The sequence below is a fragment of the Pelophylax lessonae genome (genome assembly GCF_965119305.1).
Source record: "Pelophylax lessonae genome assembly, chromosome: 6".
NCBI classification, from domain to species: Eukaryota; Metazoa; Chordata; class Amphibia; order Anura; family Ranidae; genus Pelophylax; species Pelophylax lessonae.
Window position 1 is genome coordinate 215,998,544 of NC_138773.1, and position 19,804 is coordinate 216,018,347.

General features: G+C 42.1%; 1 protein-coding gene across 35 annotated transcripts in view; it reads left to right on the forward strand.

The window, feature by feature from the left end:
- UNC80 (unc-80 homolog, NALCN channel complex subunit) overlaps positions 1-19,804 on the forward strand; it is a 222,403-nt gene that overhangs the window by 115,655 nt on the left and 86,944 nt on the right. For 33 of the 35 annotated variants that reach the window (XM_082262331.1, XM_082262360.1, XM_082262361.1 and 30 more), the window contains 11 exons: positions 112-219; positions 903-1,041; positions 7,808-7,989; positions 8,080-8,211; positions 8,399-8,585; positions 9,511-9,642; positions 9,735-9,878; positions 10,357-10,457; positions 13,034-13,120; positions 14,482-14,665; positions 14,748-14,842. In XM_082262331.1, coding sequence (XP_082118457.1) covers positions 112-219; positions 903-1,041; positions 7,808-7,989; positions 8,080-8,211; positions 8,399-8,585; positions 9,511-9,642; positions 9,735-9,878; positions 10,357-10,457; positions 13,034-13,120; positions 14,482-14,665; positions 14,748-14,842 — 1,491 coding nt within the window. The remainder of the gene's footprint in view (positions 1-111; positions 220-902; positions 1,042-7,807; positions 7,990-8,079; positions 8,212-8,398; positions 8,586-9,510; positions 9,643-9,734; positions 9,879-10,356; positions 10,458-13,033; positions 13,121-14,481; positions 14,666-14,747; positions 14,843-19,804) is intronic. The other 2 variants (XM_082262353.1, XM_082262363.1) reach the window with 2 other exon arrangements.

Consider the following 19,804-nt stretch of genomic DNA (forward strand, 5'->3'; position numbering starts at 1 on the left):
CTTTTTTAAAGATAATTGTTGATTAGGTGCTTTTAGATTAATAGAAATGTTATATTGAAGAAAAAATCATCTAACAAGAAGTAAGAGTAGTGTGTTTTTCTATGCCCATAGTGCTCAGATAAATCTTGCCTGCGGACCCCATCACTGAAGAAGAGAGTTACCGAAGCCAATCTAGAAGGAAAGAAGGACAGTGGTATGCTGAAATATATAAGGCACCAGGTAAAGGTTTCATAACCAGCTAAACTCATTTGATAATCAACAGAAAGATAAAAAGTTGGTCTTATCTTTAGTTCAGGGGGCTACGCTTAAACAGGACCCATTGGAATCAGTGACCAATGAGTATCTGTGATAATAACCTGAATGCCCTTTCTTGATTTGCTATAATAGTACAGCCTTAGCGGTCAGAGATTTCTTTCCTTTTTTACTTGCTTTACTTGTATTCTTGAACACAGGTCCATAATATAATCAATTTTTATGAGCTGACTACTCTAGAAATCAATCCATTTCATGTTCTGAGCTTTGGTGCTGATGTTGGCCAAAGAATGGTCCGACCCAGGCCAAAAAGATGTTAATGTTAATAAGACTATTAATTGAGGACTGAGCAATTACACTTACAATATTTAAAGTCCTCATTAACGCAAGGCAACATTTTCCAGCTTTTTGAAAAATCTTTATGGAATTTGGCCAGTCAGGAAAGAAAGATGTATATCGCATGTGTGCCAATTTATTCAGCAGGTACTGCCAAAACAGAAGGCTGCGAGTCTGTTTTGGGGGACATATGATGGTCCATGGCAAGCCTAAACAGTATGCTCATGAATGTTTTTGATACCAGATGTTTAATTTAGTATTGAAATCTTTTTAGTGCTTTCCAAATCATACATGTCTCCTTTTGTGCAAATTAGGTTATGAGTTTGTCCCCAGCTCCCCTGTCATTGCTGATTAAAGCAGCTCCAATCTTAACAGAGGAAATGTATGGTGACATCCAACCGGCTGCTTGGGAGCTTCTTCTGAGTGTGGATGAACACATGGCTGGAGCAGCAGGTAAGAAACATTCCTGTTTGAATTAAAATATGTGTATCGTATTACTAGGTTTTACCAGTAACCATCATTGGTTAAGATCTATCATAACAAACTATAAGTACAGGGATACAATGGTAAATACCAACTAAAAAGAATGTGTTAAATAAGGTAATAAAATGGGAATTTGTCATAGACTAACCAGCAAAAGCTACAAAAACTAAAAATTGGGAACGAAGGAAAAAGGATCACCAGTATGTTCCTCTGTTTTGAAAAGGTTGAGAAAGGCTGCTCTAGACATAAAACACACTGATCTGACCCCCTAAGCAAAGGCTGATATGGCATGTAGAATTTTCAGCCATATTATTCTGCATCCCCTCATGGGAAGAACCAATAGCAACATAAACTGCTCAATTTTCTTTTGCATTGGTGTTCATTGTAAAACTCTTGTCAAATATTTTTCATTCAGTTGCTCTCGTCCCACAGGAGAACCAAAGCTAAGATGTGGAACGAATGTAGACAGAACTAATATTGTCATACATAGGGATGACTGGCCAGTGGAATCTAACGTGTTACACATGGAGATTGAAAATTGTAAATCCAGTTAGATTGTGCCCCAGATGTGGTTTTAAACATTTTGTAAAAAAATATACATTTGTTTTATATATATTTTTTGGGTGGTGCCTGAGAGGTCAGATTTTTATATTGTACATTTGTGGATGTGGTACCCAGATTCACCACCATATTCATCACAAAGTAGAAACAGAAGAGAGAGACTGGAGGAACTAGGGATCCTACACTCCTGGAAGTGTTGGATTCCTGTGAGATCTGCAGAATATCTATCCAGATCATTACAGAGTGTCATTTCAAAACAATGGACATACATGTAACTATTTGATGTTCCTAAAGCGTTTATTACCCTAAAGAAAAGAAAAATATTGATCCTGTTCCTTTAAAGCATGCTATACACCACAAGGCTTGCTGTGCTGTAAAAAAAACCTGGCTGATCCTGCCAGTTTCTACCCTCCCCCCTGTTCACTGACCACGGTATACCATGACTGCTGAACCCTGACACCAAGGTCAGTCTACGTGTCTCCATCATCCGCAACCCTGCTCTCTGTTCTCGTGTGTCCTCCTCTGTCCTCCTCCCTCCTCTCCCTGCCTGTAAGCTCCATGTCACGGCCTACCCCCTCCCCTCCTGCTACTCAAATAACTGTATGATTTAAAGTCATTGTAAATGTATTTATTTATTTTTAATAACAAACAGGTTTTTACAATGGAATTGCACAAAGCATCCCTCTTCTGGGGTCCCCACCGGCGCTTCTGGCTCTTGCTTTTCTATAGAGGCACTAATGCGGGCTCGCTCCTGAGCCTCACTGTCTGCTTTTATAGGCACAGACAGTGGGACTCAGCCCCGCCCCCTGCTCCCTCATCACTGGCTTTGATTGACAGCAGCGGGAGCAAATTTGCTGCCTCAGCAAAGCCTGTGAGACCAGGTGGTGAGGAGACACAGGTGCTGCAGGCAGGCCCAGCGCTGGATCGCATGAGGACTCAGGTAAGTAATACGGGGGGTTAAGGGGGATACTGATGCCTAAACATTTTTTACCTTTATGCAAGGAATGGATTAGGGTAAAAAAATTTTTAGGCTTTATAACCACTTAAAAAGAGACTGCCATTTCAGGGTCCTAAATCTGACTTATCTGCTATTAAAAGGCCAAGACCACCCAGTAACCTAAGGAATGCAAAAACAAGGTGCACTAAATTGGAGTTAGGGGGTTGAGGTTAACCCCCATAACCTGTGTCAGACATTTTTTTTGAGTATCCAGTATCTCTAACCCTCTACCGAAACATTGTAATTTGAGGACCTACTTAACTGTTCATTGAATTTTTATGTAGACAAGCCTGTGTACTACATATTTCTTGGCAGATCTAAAGGAGAATGCACAGTTAGATTCCAAGGCCTCATGCATACTGCTTTATTGTAAATGCTGTTCCTTCTGACTGGAGAAAATCAGCATTAAAAACTCCCCAATGTTGCGTTTTTTCAAACCAGTTTAGGTGAGTTTAGCAGCGTTTGGGCATTTATTTATTTCATTAGGCCGAATTCTCATTTATTCTGGCCATTGAAATTAATAAAGGCTGAAGTGCTTAGGTGCGTCTAGTGCTTAGGAGCAGTTAGAAGCATTTGGCATTTTCGATGCCCAAAACTCAAAAAAGGAGCTTTGACTGCCTTTAAACTCTGCTGCTCCTAAACTCCTCTAAAATCCTATGGGGTTGATTTACTAAAGGCAAATAGACTGCACTTTTCAAAGTGCAGTTTTCCTCTGCAAATGCATTTGCTCCGGAGCTTAGTAAATGAGGTAAGGCTTCACATTGCAACGAGTACCCAATCACATGCAAGGTAAAAAAAAAAACAGCATTTTTGCTTGCACGTGATTGGATGATGAAAGTCAGCAGAGTTTCTGCTCATTTACTATGCTCTGGCGCAACTGCACTTGCAGAGAGTTTTCCCTTTAGTGAATCAACAACTATGTGTGCATGGGCACTTAGGGGTTGATTTACTAAAGGCATTCTGCAAGAGCAGTTGCTTCAGAGCTTAGTAAATGAGCAAAAGCTCTGCTGACTTCCATCTTCCAATCATGCGTAAGCAAAAATGCTGTTTTTTTTTTTTATTTTCCTTGCACGTTATTGGGTACTTTGTGCAAAAGTGAAGCTTTACCTCATTTACTAAGCTCTGGAGTAGCTGCACTTGCAGAGTGCAACTGCACTTTGCAAAGTTCACAGTCTATTTGCCTTTAGTAAATCAACCCCCTAGGCCAAGAATGTGGGTTTAGGAGCAGCATCGTGCATGAGGCCTAACGTAAATGAGAGAGTTTTTGGCCTGGCATACTGTACATCTATTAAAATTAAAATCCTGTAATGCCAAAATGTTTAAAGAAATATAACACTCCCAAGTTTGCTATCTTTATTTAGGGACATAGTTGAATAGTGGGGACCTCTAGTGGTAAACATGAAATATTTCAATCAGTATTTAAACTGGTGTGAATTCAATGTAAGAATCAAATAACCTCTCTCTTACATAAGTCTTTCCAATGATTTACCAACCAAGAGGTAATAGTTCTTAAACACATAAGGGAGTCCAGAGTAAAGGACAGTCTAGTGGTGCCCACTAGCCTTGTATATAGTAACTTAAAAAAAAAAAAAATTACAGCTTGGGGATATCTAACCCTTTACATTATTTTGGAGGAAATGTGCCCTAGGACTCAACAAAATAGCACAGACATTATTAATAAAGATAAAACATTTTATTTTCTGTACTTTTGAAAATTCCCAAGGATATATGGAATTATCTTACTCTGATAAGTAAATGTGATACATTGCTCTTTAAATTAAGGTTTTGAGGATGCCAGACAGCTAAGATATGACATAAGCTTCATTAGTCGTACTGCTTCATTTTGTTCATTTTATTCTGATTTTAAAAATGTGGTTATTCCACAACAAGCAATCTTGGGAATATTAAAAATATAATATTAGCTAGCACTAGCTGTAAAGGAGAGAAGTGCGGAAAGTATGACAAGGGCAGTATGTGCAAGAGAGCAGTGTGGAGGATATGGCAGTAGGCAGCATGTGTGGGAGTTACTGATAAGTCCTGAGGGTATGGCCTTGGCCAGTATGTGCAGAGAAGGTTAGGATGGTGAGGGTGTGATAGTTGGAATAATGTACGGGAAGTAAATGCAGAGAGTATGACTGTGGGCAGCATGTGCAGGGGAGGAGTGTAAGTGGTTCAATAATGGGTAGTATGTGCATAAAAGAGGTGCAGAGGGTATGACATTGCACCCAATGTTTGACAGAGATTGTGGGAAGGGAATGCTATAAAAGTGTACACAATGTACAGATAGGATATGTAGGACATGGAGGAAAGCAGTGAAAAGTGGGCACCCTTTAACTATTGTATATTACATTGCTTTTTTTTATATTATTTTTACTGTGGTGACCGGTTCTCTTTTTTGGAGACAGAGTCCCAGCACAACGAAGAAAAGAGGGGGGAGAGAGGGGATGAGAGAGAGAGAGGGGGGGGAGACAGAGAGAGAGGGGGGCGAGAGAAAGAAAGGAATGAAAGAGGGGGCAATGTGAGGGGGGTGAGAGAGGGAGATGAGAGAGAGGATGAGGGGGGGGGGTGAGAAATAGAGAGGGGATGAGAGGGGGATGAGAGAGAGACAGGGGATAATAGAGTGGGATGAGAGAGAGAGAGGGGATGAGAGAGTGGAATTAGAGAGAGGGAATGAGAGAGAGAGAGAGATAGAGAGAGAGAGAGAGAGAGAGGGGGTGTGAGAGGAGGATGAGAGTGAGGGGGGAGATGAGAGAAAGAGAGGGGATGAGAGATAGAGAGAGGGTGAGAGAGGGGGGTGAGAGGGGGGATGTGAGAGGGGGAGATGAGAGAGAGGGGGGATAAAATAGGGGGATGAGAGAGGGGGGGATGAGAAAGGAAGATGAGAGAGAGGGGGGATGAGAGAGAGAGAGAGGGGATTAGGGAGAGAAAGGGGGGATGAGAGAGGGGATTGAGAGAACGAGAGGGAGGAGAAGAGAGAGGGGGATGGGAAAGAGAGAGGGGAAGAGAGAGAGAGAAGGAGAGGATAAAAGAGGGGGATGGGAGAGAGAGATGAGAGTGGGGGATGAGAGAGAGGGGGGACGAGAGAGAGAGAGAGAGAGGGGGGGTGAGAGAGAGAGAGATGGGGGAGAGAGAGGAGAGAGAGAGGGGGTAGAGAGAGAGGAGATGGGGGAGAGAGAGAGTGAGGAGAGAGAGAGGGGGTGAGATAGAGAGGGGGGAGAGAGAGAGGGGAGAGAGAGAGGGATGTGGTGAGAGAGAGGAGACAGAAAGAGGAGGAGTGAAAGAGGAGGTAAGGGTGAGAGAGAGGGGGGTCAGTATGTCTGCTGCTCACAATTATGGCCCCAGACTGCTCTCCCCTGGGCTCAGGCAGCCAGGATCTAGAGCTGCTGTATGCTCTTTTTTAAATCTGCTGCCTCCCAGCCCCTTTCATAGCAGTGTGTGCACTGTATGGGAAACTGGGAATATTCTTTTACCCATGTAATTTGCACTCAGAAGGCAAGATCCATCCACACACAAGATCATCCCCAGATCCTCCCAGCTAGGGCCATGAACAAAATGAACAGGAGATCAGAGCTGCAGAGGAGGGGCTATGCACGACTCTCCTGCAGGGGTATTCCCTGTTCTCTTGCCAGACACTGAGCTCTCCGCTGTGAATGCTGTCCACTGTCTCTGTCCACTCCTTTCTTTCAAAAAAAGAGTCTGTGTGCATGAGGTGGATGGGGGACCGATCGCATGTTGTTTATCTACCCAGTGACAGAAAACTGGACTGCTGAGGAGAGTAGCATGTACGGAGACCGCTCTGCAACCAGTTAAAGTGCAGTGACAGAGCCTCTTATGGGGCCCCCTACTGGCCCTGGGCCCTCGGGCAGTGCCTGACTGCCCGAATGGTCAGTCCGCCCCTACCACTGAAAAAGAATTATCTGAGAATGATGATCCATGAAAGATGAATTGCTCTATGCCTACTGGCTTGAGAGCAATGTCCTCAAGATGATGCAGTTTGATAAGTTAGTTAAAGATTTTGCAGATGCTAAGTGCAGAAAGAAAGACTTTTTGTAAATGTTGTAGTGTGATACATAAATGGTATGTATGACTTACTAGTTCCAATGACCTGTGTAACGTGTCTTCTTATAGTCAATAAGATTGGGGGAAAAAAATCAAACAAGTGTCTTCTCGGAGCCTAACTTATATTATAAATTTCTGTTTTTATATTTGTCATATAGTTTAATTTCTATGTTGATGGGCCCCTGAACTTGAAGTGCTCTGGGCCCCCCAAGGTCTAAAGGCACTGCTGACATCCCTTGACTGAAAAATCATAGAAGTCGGGTGGAAAATTGTCGAACAGCAGTGGCATCCAATCAGACACAGCCGCTCTTTGAGTATTTCGACAGCTGGCTGTCAGAATACAATAGTCACAGTGGTAGAGTGTGTAGCATCAATGGGAGCATTGTGTTTGATTTTCTGGCCAGCTTTAGTATAGGATCTGCATGGGTTCAGTGATGAGTATGCAGTTTTAATGCTGTGAATGAGGGTCTGTGTTTTGCGGTTGAGTGTGTGTAAGCACAGAAAGACAATAAAGGTGGAGCAGAGGTGGAGAAAAGCAGACACGCAGGAGGAGACTTTAACACTGCTGTAGAAATTATGTGGGGTAGAACCACATCATTGGAGAAGAAAGCCATTAGAGTATAAATTGACTGTGAGTTTCAGTGCAAGAAGAAATCAGAATAGGGGCATTATCATTAACACCTGTCCATTAACCCCCCCATTTCTAGTACAATCTTCCCTGGGACAGGACATAAGGGAAGAATCTTCCTCTCAGAGTCACAGTCAGAGATAAAAATCATATACAAACGTCCCTTATGTATCCAAAAAAAAAAAAAAAAACAACAAAGAAAAAAACTGGGACTGGAATTAATATAGTTCACAAATGCTAACTATTTTATACCTGTAGCCCCATTTTTTCCTTTCTGTGTGAAAAAGAATCAACACCGCCTTCCACGATCTTGGTTCCTTTCTTTCTACAGAGAGACAGAAGAATACCATTTGGATATCATCTTCCATAACCGTTTAATTTTAAAAGTCTGTGGCAATGGGTTTATTCATCTTAAACTAGGAAACTCTATAATAAAGCATTCATTGTTGCCAATGTATATAGTATATTAAATATGCCTTGCTTTCTTGCAGCTGCCATGTTCTTGCTTTGTGCTGTCAAGGTACCAGATGCAGTCTCTGAGATGTTAACATCAGAATTCCAGCACCCAGAAACAGGGCAGAGGCTGAATGCTATTCTAAAGTTCCATACACTCTGGAGGTTCAGATATCAAGTCTGGCCAAGAATGGAAGAGGGAGCCCAACAGATCTATAAGGTTCAAAATATCACGCTGTTTGACTAAGATGCAATAATGTGATCGTATGGCATCATTCAAATGATGATTATCATTAATCTAAATTTACAGATCCCTCCTCCCAGCATAAACTTTACTTTACCCTCTCCCATCTTGGGTATGCCATCAGTACCAATGTTTGATCCGCCCTGGGTTCCACAGAGTAGTGGAAGCGTACAGGACCCAATTAGTGATGACCAGTCTGTAAGTAACTGACTATCACACATGTATCTACTATATATATAAGTCATGTGGTGGTGGTTGAATTATACAACAGAGGACTCTCTTTTGTATAGATAGTGTCTCATTCTCTTCCTGAGAAATTCTTAGTTTATTGCTAATATTTTAAGCTTGTATAATGGAATGTGCTCTTACAATATTTTAACTCTAGAAATCATTCTCTGCTCGTGCTGTGTCCCGATCCCACCAGAGGGCTGAACATATTCTCAAGAACCTACAGCAGGAAGAAGAGAAGAAGCGGTTGGGGAGGGAGGCTAGTCTGATCACTGCAATACCGGTCACACAGGAGGCTTGCTATGAACCAACCTGTTCTCCTAGCTCAGAACAGGAGGAGGAAGGTGTGCTTGGTGCATGTAGTCTGCAATGATGATACAAAAAACATATACACACTGTAAAATGTGTAAATACAGACAAATACCATTTCTACCACATAAAGTTTTATTTTCGTCAACTAGGCAAAAAGCTTTATGTGAAATTAAGAAGATGCATGTATGTATTATCTATCAAAATGAAAAAAAAAAATGATCCACTCTATATCTTCTTACTATATGCAGTGCATGTGAAGGATCTAAATTATACTATTCATGTAAAAGGAAGAATGAAGTTGGAATTCGTAAGGACACCTGCATCTCAAATTAGAGGGATCCACAGAAGCAAATATAGCTAATGTTTCCCTTAATGCCAGAGTTTAAAGTCCAACTTCAGCCAAATCGTTTTTTTTTTTTTTTTTTTCTAGTTTTGGATAGAGTCAGGTAGGGTTAGAACCTTTGTGAATATTTTTAATTATGGTTTGTGCCCCAATTGGGGTAATTTAACCTCAGTAATTGTCCTAGGGACCACTGTCAATGGAAGAATTTATGATAGGGAGAGTCCAAAATGTTATGGATGTCACTATAACAGAGTAGAGGGAATATCTTCAAATGAGGACACATGCGCTAGTGACAACTGTCAGATATGGGATTATCCCTCATTATTGGGCGCTTTCTACTTACTTCATGTTGTGTTGCTATATAGATAGTAAGTGCACAAAAATCTCACAAATGGGGAAACAGAGTTCTTTCCATCTACCCAAAACTGAAATTTTTTTTTACCTAATTTACACTTTATTTTACACTATCTTGCTGTTATATGTTTAGTTAATGTCTACATAATATTAATGAATGTTGATTCAAGGCTATCACACTGAAAGAAAAATGAATGTGTACTATTCAAAGTTCACTGGTAAAATAGGGCAGGTTTCACCTCTTCAATTTTGATTGCCAGTAGAAGAAGCCACCAACCTGAATTCCCGTCGCCTATCAGTGAGTCCATCCTGCACCTCAAGCACGTCTCACCGTAACTACTCTTTCCGCCGTGGCTCTGTGTGGTCAATACGCTCTGCAGTCAGCGCTGAAGGTCAGTCTCAGCCATTGCTAGTACCATTGCTCATAAATTTCCAGTGGTATGATGAGAACAAAGTGGAGAAACACTTTTTCTACTTTAATCAGATGAGGAACATGCTACAGAGCATACTGGAAATCACCATGTGTCTCAGCCACCACAGCCTGTGTTCCCAGCATGCATCTGTGCTGCTGTTCTGCCAATTGTTCACCTCATGGAGGATGGAGATGTTCGTGAAGATGGTGTGGCAGGTAAAAGTTCTATCTGGTGTATTTATTTATGCCTCTTACATGCTAAAAAGAACTTGAAATCACAAGGGTGTTTTGTCAATTCAGAGCACTAAGGCATATCCTAGAGTGAGATTTCTTCGGAAAACAATTAAAAATTCTCCTAAACTTCCACACCTAATAATTAATATCGGGTACCTTGGGAATCTCAATTTTTTTTTTTTTAATATATCACATAGGAGGTTTTCTGGTGGAAAATTGATCACTGTTATCATAACACGTGGACCTGGAAGATTCTCCTGCAAAGAATGTTTGATTAAAGTCAGATTCACTGGTTTATAAATATGCCCCTACTGTATGTATTGAAAACATATCCCACAGGGCTTTTCGAAGTTTGGCCTGTTAGAGCTTGTACCATAAGTATTATTGTTTATGTATTTTTGGCACTGCACTAATGTTTCCCTTCCTGTTTTCATGTTGATTGTTTTCTGTTTTCCTGTAGTGAGTGCAGTAGCCCAACAAGTACTTTGGAATTGTTTGATTGAGGACCCATCAACTGTCCTAAGACACTTTCTAGAGAAACTCACCATCAGCAACCGACAGGTAACATTCACTTACATTACAAAACAGGTTTTACTGTCAACATAAAAAAACACAACATTTTAGACCTTGTTCTTCTGAATTAATAAATGGGAGAGCCTGTAGGGTTAGGATGTTGTCAGAACAAATAATGAGTGGATACATTATGAACAAGTCAAACGGTTAGCTAGGGCAGAGGCAGAAGTACCATATCCCTGCCTTTGTGTATATATGGGAAACTGAACTTGTTATTCCCTTTGTTTGCCACTGTGCTGTGCTTTCTGATTGTGGCTTGTTTTATGATAAAAATGACCACAATTGTCTGTCTAAGACTTACTGAAATTTCACGTGATACTCTCCTCTATCTGCTTACAGTATCTCTTCAGCTGCCTTTATGTAGGGTTGGTACCTATTCAGTTTTTTTTCTATTTTCTTTTTATTTAGTTTGTAAAGAGCTTATAACAACACAGCCAACCTAAGTTTGTTATCTTCCTTTTCTAGCCCAGTTTAATCTTTCTTCTTTACACTAAGGCCCTCTTCACACCTGAGCATTTTTCAGCTCGTAAAAGGCTCATCTCTGAAGTCTCAAAACGCCCATCAAGCAAAATCCTATTTATTTCAATGGCTCCTGTTCACATATGAGCATTTTGTCGCATGAAGCAAAACACCTGTAGCTCAAAAAAGTACATGAGCTTCTTTTTAGGTAGATACAAGCATTTTTGTTAGATGTCAATGCCTGCCTCCAAACACCTGCAAAAAACGCCCAAAAACACTTGAAAACAATACACTCAGGTGTGAATGGAGCCTTACATACAATTTTTCAGGACAAGCTTTCAGGGTATGTCCCCTTCTTCAAGGTCCAAGCAGCACGGACAGTACTCAGTTAAATTTGTTATCTAAGGTCAGCAACAATTGAGACCGATAAGGGAAGAATACATTTTTCACTTTTTAGGGTACTGAAGGATGTCTCCTACTATGACAAAATTTGAATCTCATAACACAGAGCTGTGAGTGATTCACATCCACCTCTTTGATAGCAGATTGATTTCAATGCATTGCTAATTAAGTGCACAATGTTAAATCACCCAATAGCATAAGAATACAACTACCCATGTACTGTAAGTCGGTTGACTGGTATGAAACTGGAGTGGGTAGCACCGAAATCAAGCTGGAATATGATGAGAGCATGCAGCAGTATTTTTGGCTCCATTTGGAATCATACAGTTGCGGGGATGGTTTTCATCGAAGATGACAAAAGTGTGTAAATGCAAAGGTTAGCTAATAGGACATAACCAATTATCACTAGGACAGAAAGTACATAATAAGTCATATAAAATTAATTCAGAGAAAACAGCGACTTCACATAGAACCAGTAACTCTCCCCATGGAGTGACATTTTAAAGTGGCAATGAACTCAAATGTTTTTCACATCAATTGTTCTAAAACATCATGTATACCATGGATCTGTTTTTTTTTTTTTTGTTTTGTTTGTTTAATTACAGTCTCTTACCATAATTACGTTCAATAAAATCCATTCGACATTCAACCTGTGTATATGCCAGCCAATCTGAGAGAAGCCGGCTTAATTCTGTTGGATGAGCATGCTCGAAAACCAGCAGCCAGTTGGCTACCGATCAGGCAGGAGTGCTCAGGCGGGGGGGGGGGGGCGTCACAGGGTTGTAACTATGTAACTTTGTTATATTGTTCCCAGCCATATCTAGAAAGGGCTAAAGGGTGGAAAGATGATTTTTTTTTAATATTGCGATTATGACCAAGGAGGAGAAAGGGTTAGGCAAAGAAGGGGTGAAAAGGCAGGAATAAAGGAAGAGAAGGGAAAGATGCCAAGGTGAAAGAGAAAAGTAGGTATCATGTACCTGGTGGAGACTAGAACGTTGTGGTGGCCTCTCTTCCACCTACTGCCCATTACTCCTGAAGGTGGGGACAGAGAGTGTGAAGGAGTGGCATGAGTACTGAGGTATCTGGCTGATAGTGTCTGTACTGTGAGTAGGCGAAACTGAAAGTCACAGTCCTCAGGGAAGGATGCAAAAGCAGCTCAGCACTAGAGCATGAGGTAGTGGTGGAAGCTGGGAATCAGGCAGAAGTCAGCAACAGCCAGACAGTGTGGGACCAAAGCAGCAGGCAGAGCAAGTCCAGGAAACTAGCCACTGTTGGTAACAGCCAGGAAAAGCAGTACAGAATCAGCAGGCAAAGGAGAGTCCAGTAATCAGGCCAAGATAAAGAGAAACCAGGAGAGCCGGGTTTAAGGCAGGAAGCAGAGGTAAAGTCCAATAAGTAGCCTTGTCATACACTGGTAGGCAAATACAGCATATCAGGTCTCAGGAACAAGCTGAAGACCAGCAAAGTCTACTACTGAAACATCAGTTAAAATAGGCCGCTGGGTGACGGGTGCGTGCGCTAATTGTTACATGCGCATGCCGCGGACTGTCCTAGTGCGTCTGATGTTGCCCTTTAGCTGCAGCCCACACAAAAAGGTTTTTGTTGCTGTGAAACTGGTTTTTAGTAAACACTTTCTGTTTGTATGATGGATGTGGTTAGCTGGCTGGAATGCATGACCTAGGATATATTTTGATTTTTTTCAGGATGAGCTCATTTACATGTTGAGGAAATTGCTTCTGAATATTGGAGACTTTCCTGCACAAACATCACACATATTGTTCAACTATCTGGTGAGCTGAAGATGTGTATTTTGCGTACTTTGAAATGCTTTTTCTGTTTTAATCGTAATACTGAAAGATGTATCTTTATATGCATGTTGAAAATGTTTAAGCTGAAACTCAAGTCAAAGCATTCCTTCATTGTATGAAAAAAATCTAAAGAAATATATGAAGGCCCAGTTCACTCTGCCACGCCTTTGAAGTCGTGTGACTTTCGCGTGACTTTGAAACCAACATCCCTTTAAGAGAAGTCAATGCAAGTCGTGCCGAAGTCGGACCAAAAGTATTGCAGGAACCTTTTTCTAAGTCAAAGCAACTCAAGTCGCTCTTATTAAAACAGTGATTTGAAGAGGGGGTTCTTATATTGTTAAGATTGGTTACCCAATTACCCTCTTGTATACACATGTACTTTATGGTTTCTTTTTTTTTCCTGCCTGTTTCTATGTCTTATGTTATAATCTATAAACCTCTTTGACATAGAGAGGTGGGTTCTGCGCTATGGAGAATCAATAGGCTTTTAAAAAGCTGCTGCCTCCGCTAAAACTGCTATCATGGTAGAGTCAGGATTAATTGAAGTTAGGAAGCTGAAATTGCACTGCTTAATTGATGTATACCCAATTGGGTACACATTAGGTAAGCAGCGCCATTTCCACTTCCTAGATCCTATTAGAATGGTTCCATTGCACTTAAAGAGGTTGTAAACTCATTAAACTTTTTTTTTTTCCCAACCTGAAAGAGAAACACATAATGAGCTAGTATGCATCGCATACAAGCTCATTATGAAATACCTTAGAATGAGCCCCCGCCGTGCCGCCCGCTTACCTGTATGACGGACGACATGTTCAGTAGCCCGTCTTCCGGGATCGCGGCATCCGGCGCGCGGGAGCCGACGGTCACGGCACGGGGTTCTGAAGGAACGGCACCAGCGGCCGTTCCTTCAGAGCGCATGCGCCAGTGATGTCACTGGTTGCATCTAAGGTAAATATCTCCTAAACGTGTTTAGGAGATATTTACAGTACCTATAGGTAAGCCTTACCATAGGCTTACCTATAGGTAAAAGTTGCAGAGGAGGGTTTACTTCCTCTTTAATGGGGTGTGACATGTGATGCGACATGTGCTCTCAAATTCGGAGCGCATGTCGCAGCAGTGTGAACCAGGCCTTCAAAGGACACCAAAAAAAGTCAACCTCTGCTGAATCCAAGGTGTCACGGTAAGGCTGGTGATAGAAGAGGTCTATCGCTGGAATGATAAAAAGCAATAATCACTTAGTAGAAGATCACCACAACTTCATGTAGCCAAATAAAAAAAGTTATGCTTAGCTTATGTTACATTTCATATGTTCATATGTGTCTTTTAATCATTGTTTTTCTAAGGTGGGCCTCATTATGTACTTTGTCCGCACACCATGTGAGTGGGGAATGGATGCCATTTCAGCAACCCTTACCTTCTTGTGGGAAGTGGTAGGATATGTGGAAGGTCTTTTCTTTAAAGATTTGAAGCAAACGATGAAGAAAGAGCAATGTGAGGTGAAGTTGCTAGTAACAGCCTCCATGCCAGGTATAGATACACCTTCATCAGTGTTATCTACTCCTGTTTAACTATTCAGTGAGTAACGTCTTTATTTATTTTCGGTTTGCAGGAACAAAGACACTAGTGGTTCATGGCCAGAATGAGTGTGATATCCCAACCCAGCTGCCAGTTCACGAGGATACACAATTTGAAGCACTGTTAAAGGTACAGCAAATATTAGACAAGAAAACAGACAGAGATAGTCGTTTATGAGTCATTTGCGTCCATTCCCTTGTATAATTGATATCATTATTGTAGAAAGCATGACTTGGTAACCAACATAAAAGAGATATTATCTCACTAGGCTTAATACAGTAAATCCTGATCACAATGACTAAGCAGTAACACCCTCATCATCTGATATATTCATGACTTTGTAATGAGAATAATCATGCAAGCCTTATTTGTGTATTACAAGTTTTATCCCCACATTAAAGACCCACCCACATTCCTCCGGGCTGCTGCTGTGTGTTCCTTTCATTATGAATAGACATGTGTGGTTCGCTTCGTTCCGAATTAAAATTGCGGACAAATGTTTCATTATACATCCAAATATATCCAAATTTCCCAATTACAATAGTAACAAATTTAACCACTTAAGCCCCGGAAGATTTTACCCCCTTCCTGACCAGAGCCTATTTTGCGATTCGGCACTGCGTGAGTTTAACGGACAATTGCGCGGTCGTGCTACGCTGTACCTAAACGAATTTGGCGTCCTTTTTTTCCCACAAATAGAGCTTTCTTTTGGTGGTATTTAATCACCTGTGCGATTTTTTGATCATGCACTATAAACAAAAAAAAGCGTCAATTTTGCAAAAATAACAATATTTTTCACATTTTTTTATATGAAATTCCCCCAAAAAAATGTAAAAATCTAAATTTTTTAACATTTTCAGCCAACTTGTTTTATGCTACATATGTTTGGTAAAAAAAATCGCAAAAAGCATATTTTGATTGGTTTGCTCAAAAGTTATCGCGTTTACTAACAAAGGGAAAGATTTTTGTCATTTTTGTTGTTTTCTTTTTTAACGAGTAATGGTGGCGATCTGCGATTTTTTTTGCAGGACTGAGACATTGCGGCAGACAGATCGGACCCTTGACTGACATTTTTTACACTTTTGGGGTTATCAGTGACATTACTGCAGTAATCAGTGCTATACATATGCACTGTTACTGTAAATATGACACTGGCAGTGAAGGAGTTAACTGTATTGGAGAGGGAGGGGTTAAGTGTGTCCTAGGGGCGTGTTTCTAACTGTGATTGGCTGTGGCTACTAGTGTAAGAACAGAGATCAACGGTCCTACATAGTAGAACCGTCTGATCTCCATTCTTACACATGGAAGAATGACAGGCGGCTTTGTTTACATTAGCCGCCTGCATTTCTTCCGGTGTAACGGACGATCGCGAGTGCCCGGCGAACATCGGGTCGCTCCCTAGAGCCTCACAGGCTAGCGACGTAGCCCTATGTCGCTTTGCCTGTGAGGGGCTGACCGCCGCAGTAAATAGTCGTGCGGCGGTCAGCAAGCGGTTAAAGACCCACCCACATTCCTCCGGGCTGCTGCTGTGTGTTCCTTTCATTATGAATAGACAGTGTGGTTCGCTTCGTTCCGAATTGGAATTCAGACAAATGTTTCCTTATACATCCAAATATATCCAAATTTCTCAATTACAATAGTAACGAATTTAACTGCTTCAGCTCCGGACGGTCTGCCTACATTCATGACCAGGCCATTTTTTGTGATACAGCACTTACTTTAGCTGACAATTGCGCAGTTGTGCGAGGCTGTACCCAAATAAAATGTACCTTTTTTTTCACCCACAAATAGAGCTTTCTATTGGTGGTATTTCATCACCTCTGCGGTTTTTATTTTTTGTGCTTTAAACAAAAAAAGACACACAATTTTGAAAAAAAAACAATATTTTTTACATTTTGCTATAAAACACATCAAATAAAAAAATGTAAAATTTATTCTGCTACATATTTTTGGTAAAATAAAATCCCAATAAGCGTATATTGATTGGTTTGTGCAAAGGTTATAGCATCTACAAACGATAGAATATATTTATGGAATTTTTTTTTTACTAGTAATGGCAGCGATTAGCGGAACTGCGATATTGTGGCGGATAAATCAGACACTAACTGACACTTTTTTTGGGAACCAGTGACAGTAATAGGGTGATCAGTGCTAAAAATATGCACTGTCACAGTACTAATGACACTGGCTGGAAAGGGCTTAACATCGAGGGCGATTAAAGGGTTAAATGCGTTCCTAAGGAGTGCTTGCTAACTGTGCAGGGAGGGATGCTTGTACTGTGGGAAGACGAAGATCAGTGTTTCTGCTTACTGAACAGTGATCTGCCTGTCTGTCTGTGCCTCGAACGATCGGCAGGTCCCGTTGGACATCGCGCCTGCTAGACCCACTGATTGGCTACCGCTGTGTCCAATCATGCCCCAAACCCGGAAGTCCAAAATGAAGTACCTGTATGTGATTCTGCGCACAGAAGCTGCCGCTCTGCAGTAAATGTACGTGGGGCGGTCAGCAAGAGGTTAAACGAACAGTCTCCACTGCAATTCATCCCAAAGGTTTTCTATCAGGTTGAGGTCAGGACTCTGTACAGGCCAGTCAAGTTCCTCCACCGCAAACTCACTCATTCATGTCCTTATGGACCTTTCTTTGTGCAAATCATTTGGTACTCTGGTCCAAATCATTTGGTGGAGGGGGGATTATAGTGTGGGGTTGTTTTCGGGGGTTGGGCTTGGCCTCTTAGTTCCAGTGAAGGGAACTCTTAAGGTGTCAGCATGCCAAGATGTTGTGGACAATTTCATGCTCCTAACTTTGTGGGAACAGTTTGGGGATGGCTCATTCATGTTCCAACAGGACTGCGCACCAGTGCACAAAGCAAGGTCAATGAAAACATGGATGAGTGAGTTTGGGGTGGAGGAACTTGACTGGTCCTGACCTAAACCTGATAGAACACCTTTGGGGTGAATTAGAGCGGAGACTGCGAGACAGGCCTTCTCGTCCAACATCAGTGCCTGACCTCACAAATGCACTTCGGTAAGAATGGTCAAACATTCTGATAGACACACTCCTAAACCTTGTGGACTGTCTTCCCATCAGAGTTGAAGCTGTTATAACTGCAAAGGGTGGGCCAACTCAATATTGAACCCTACAGACTAAGACTGGGATGCCCATAAATTGAATGTGCATGTAAAGGCAGGTGTCCCAATACTTTTGACAATATAGGGTATGTTACATTAAAGGGATTGTAAAGGCAGAACGTTTTTTTTATCTTAATGCATTCTATGCAATAAGATAAAAAGCCTTCTGTGTGCAGCAGCCCCCCTCAGCCCCCCTAATACTTACCTGAGCCCCATCTCTACATAGCGATGTCCACGAGTGCCTCATCCATATGGGACTCTCTCCCCTGATTGACTGAGACACTGCAGCAGCGCCATTGACTCCCACTGCTGTCAATCAAACTTAGTTAGCCAATCAGGAGAGAGAGGGGGTATTACCAAAAGGCAGCTCCGTGTCTGAATGGATTAGGAAGGTGCAGCTTGGCTCAGGTGCCCCCATAACAAGCTGCTTGCTGTGGAGGCAGTAAACAGGAGGGAGGGGCCAGGAGAGCCAAAAAGGGACCCGAGAAGAAGTGTCCCATCCTTGGTGTCAGTCGGAAGAATAGTGTCCCATCTTTGGTGTCAGTGAGGGGAATAGTGTCTCATCATTTGGTGTTAGTGGGGGGAATAGTGTCCCATCCTTGGTGTCAGTGAGGGGAATAGTGTCCCATCATATGGTGTTAGTGGGGGGAATAGTGTCCCATTATTTGGTGTTAGTGGGGGGAATAGTGTCCCATCATTGGTGTCAGTGGGGGGAATAGTGTCCCATCATTGGTGTCAGTGGGGGGAATAGTGTCCCATCTTTGGTGTCAGTGGAGGGGGGGGAATAGTGCCTCATCATTGGTGTCTTCGGGGGAATAGCGCTTCATCATTGGTGTCAGTGGGGGGATAGTGCCTCATCATTGGTGTCATGGGGGGAATAGCGCCTCATCATTGGTGTCAGTGGGGGGAATAATGCCTCATCATTGGTGTGCTTCATCAGTGGGAGGAATTATGTTGCCTTGTTAATGTCAGTGGGAGGAATAGAGTCCCAAGGGCCGGGTAAAGGCAAGCAAAGGGCCGCATCCAGTCCCCGGGCCGCAGTTTGGGGATCATTACTCTAGGGGATGTCTTTTAGTATTTATTGCTGAAGACCTTTAACAGGAGAGGGGTTTAGCATCACAGGATACTCCAAGACAATCAGTAGAAATGATGGAACAAACTATTCTCTAATCTTCCAATAACAGCTTTTCTGGAGGTAATAGGGAATAGCCAGTATATCAAGAACCCTAAAGCAGCAGTCCATATCAGCATTTCTGGCTTTTGCACAAATACTAGTCCCCAGAAAGGTCCCAAGAGCTGTCTGCCACCCAGGGCTGCTGTTAGATATTGTGGGGCCCCATACAGACTACCTGGTAGGGCCCCCCCCAAGAAAATATTAAAGATATATTTAGCTAAAATTACAACAAAATCACTATTAGCAGGCACAATTTAACATAACTCACATAATTCCTGCTAAATCTAAAAAAAAAAAAAACCCATGTTAATAAATAAAAATTAAGATGAGATGAAAAGAATATACAGGCTGGGCAGTTGGAGCTCAGTGATCAGAGAGACAGAGGGAGAGAAACAAAGTTACAAATAAACTCCTGAGCAGAGATAACATTAGAGCCAGTGCTAGGAGGGGGCCCACACAGGGAGGGAGATTAGTGAGGAACAACTGTCTTTCTTAGCAGATAAAAGCTAAGGAGAGGGACAGATCAGATTCAGGTGCTGGAGGAAGATTTATGTATTTGTTGTCCATCACTACTCCCCCTCTATGTGTGGGCCCCCCTGTGCCCTCGGGCCCCCTACAAGAGGGCTGGTGGTCCCCCCCTATCAGCGGCCCTGCTGCCACCCAGCATCCACAGGTAGATCCTCAGTAAGGGAGATGCCAAGATCCTTCTCCAGACCAGGTGTTAAGTGCAGTGCCATCCAGAAAAAGTAATCCCCTGGCTATCTTCTCCAGGCACTCAGTCCAGCAGCT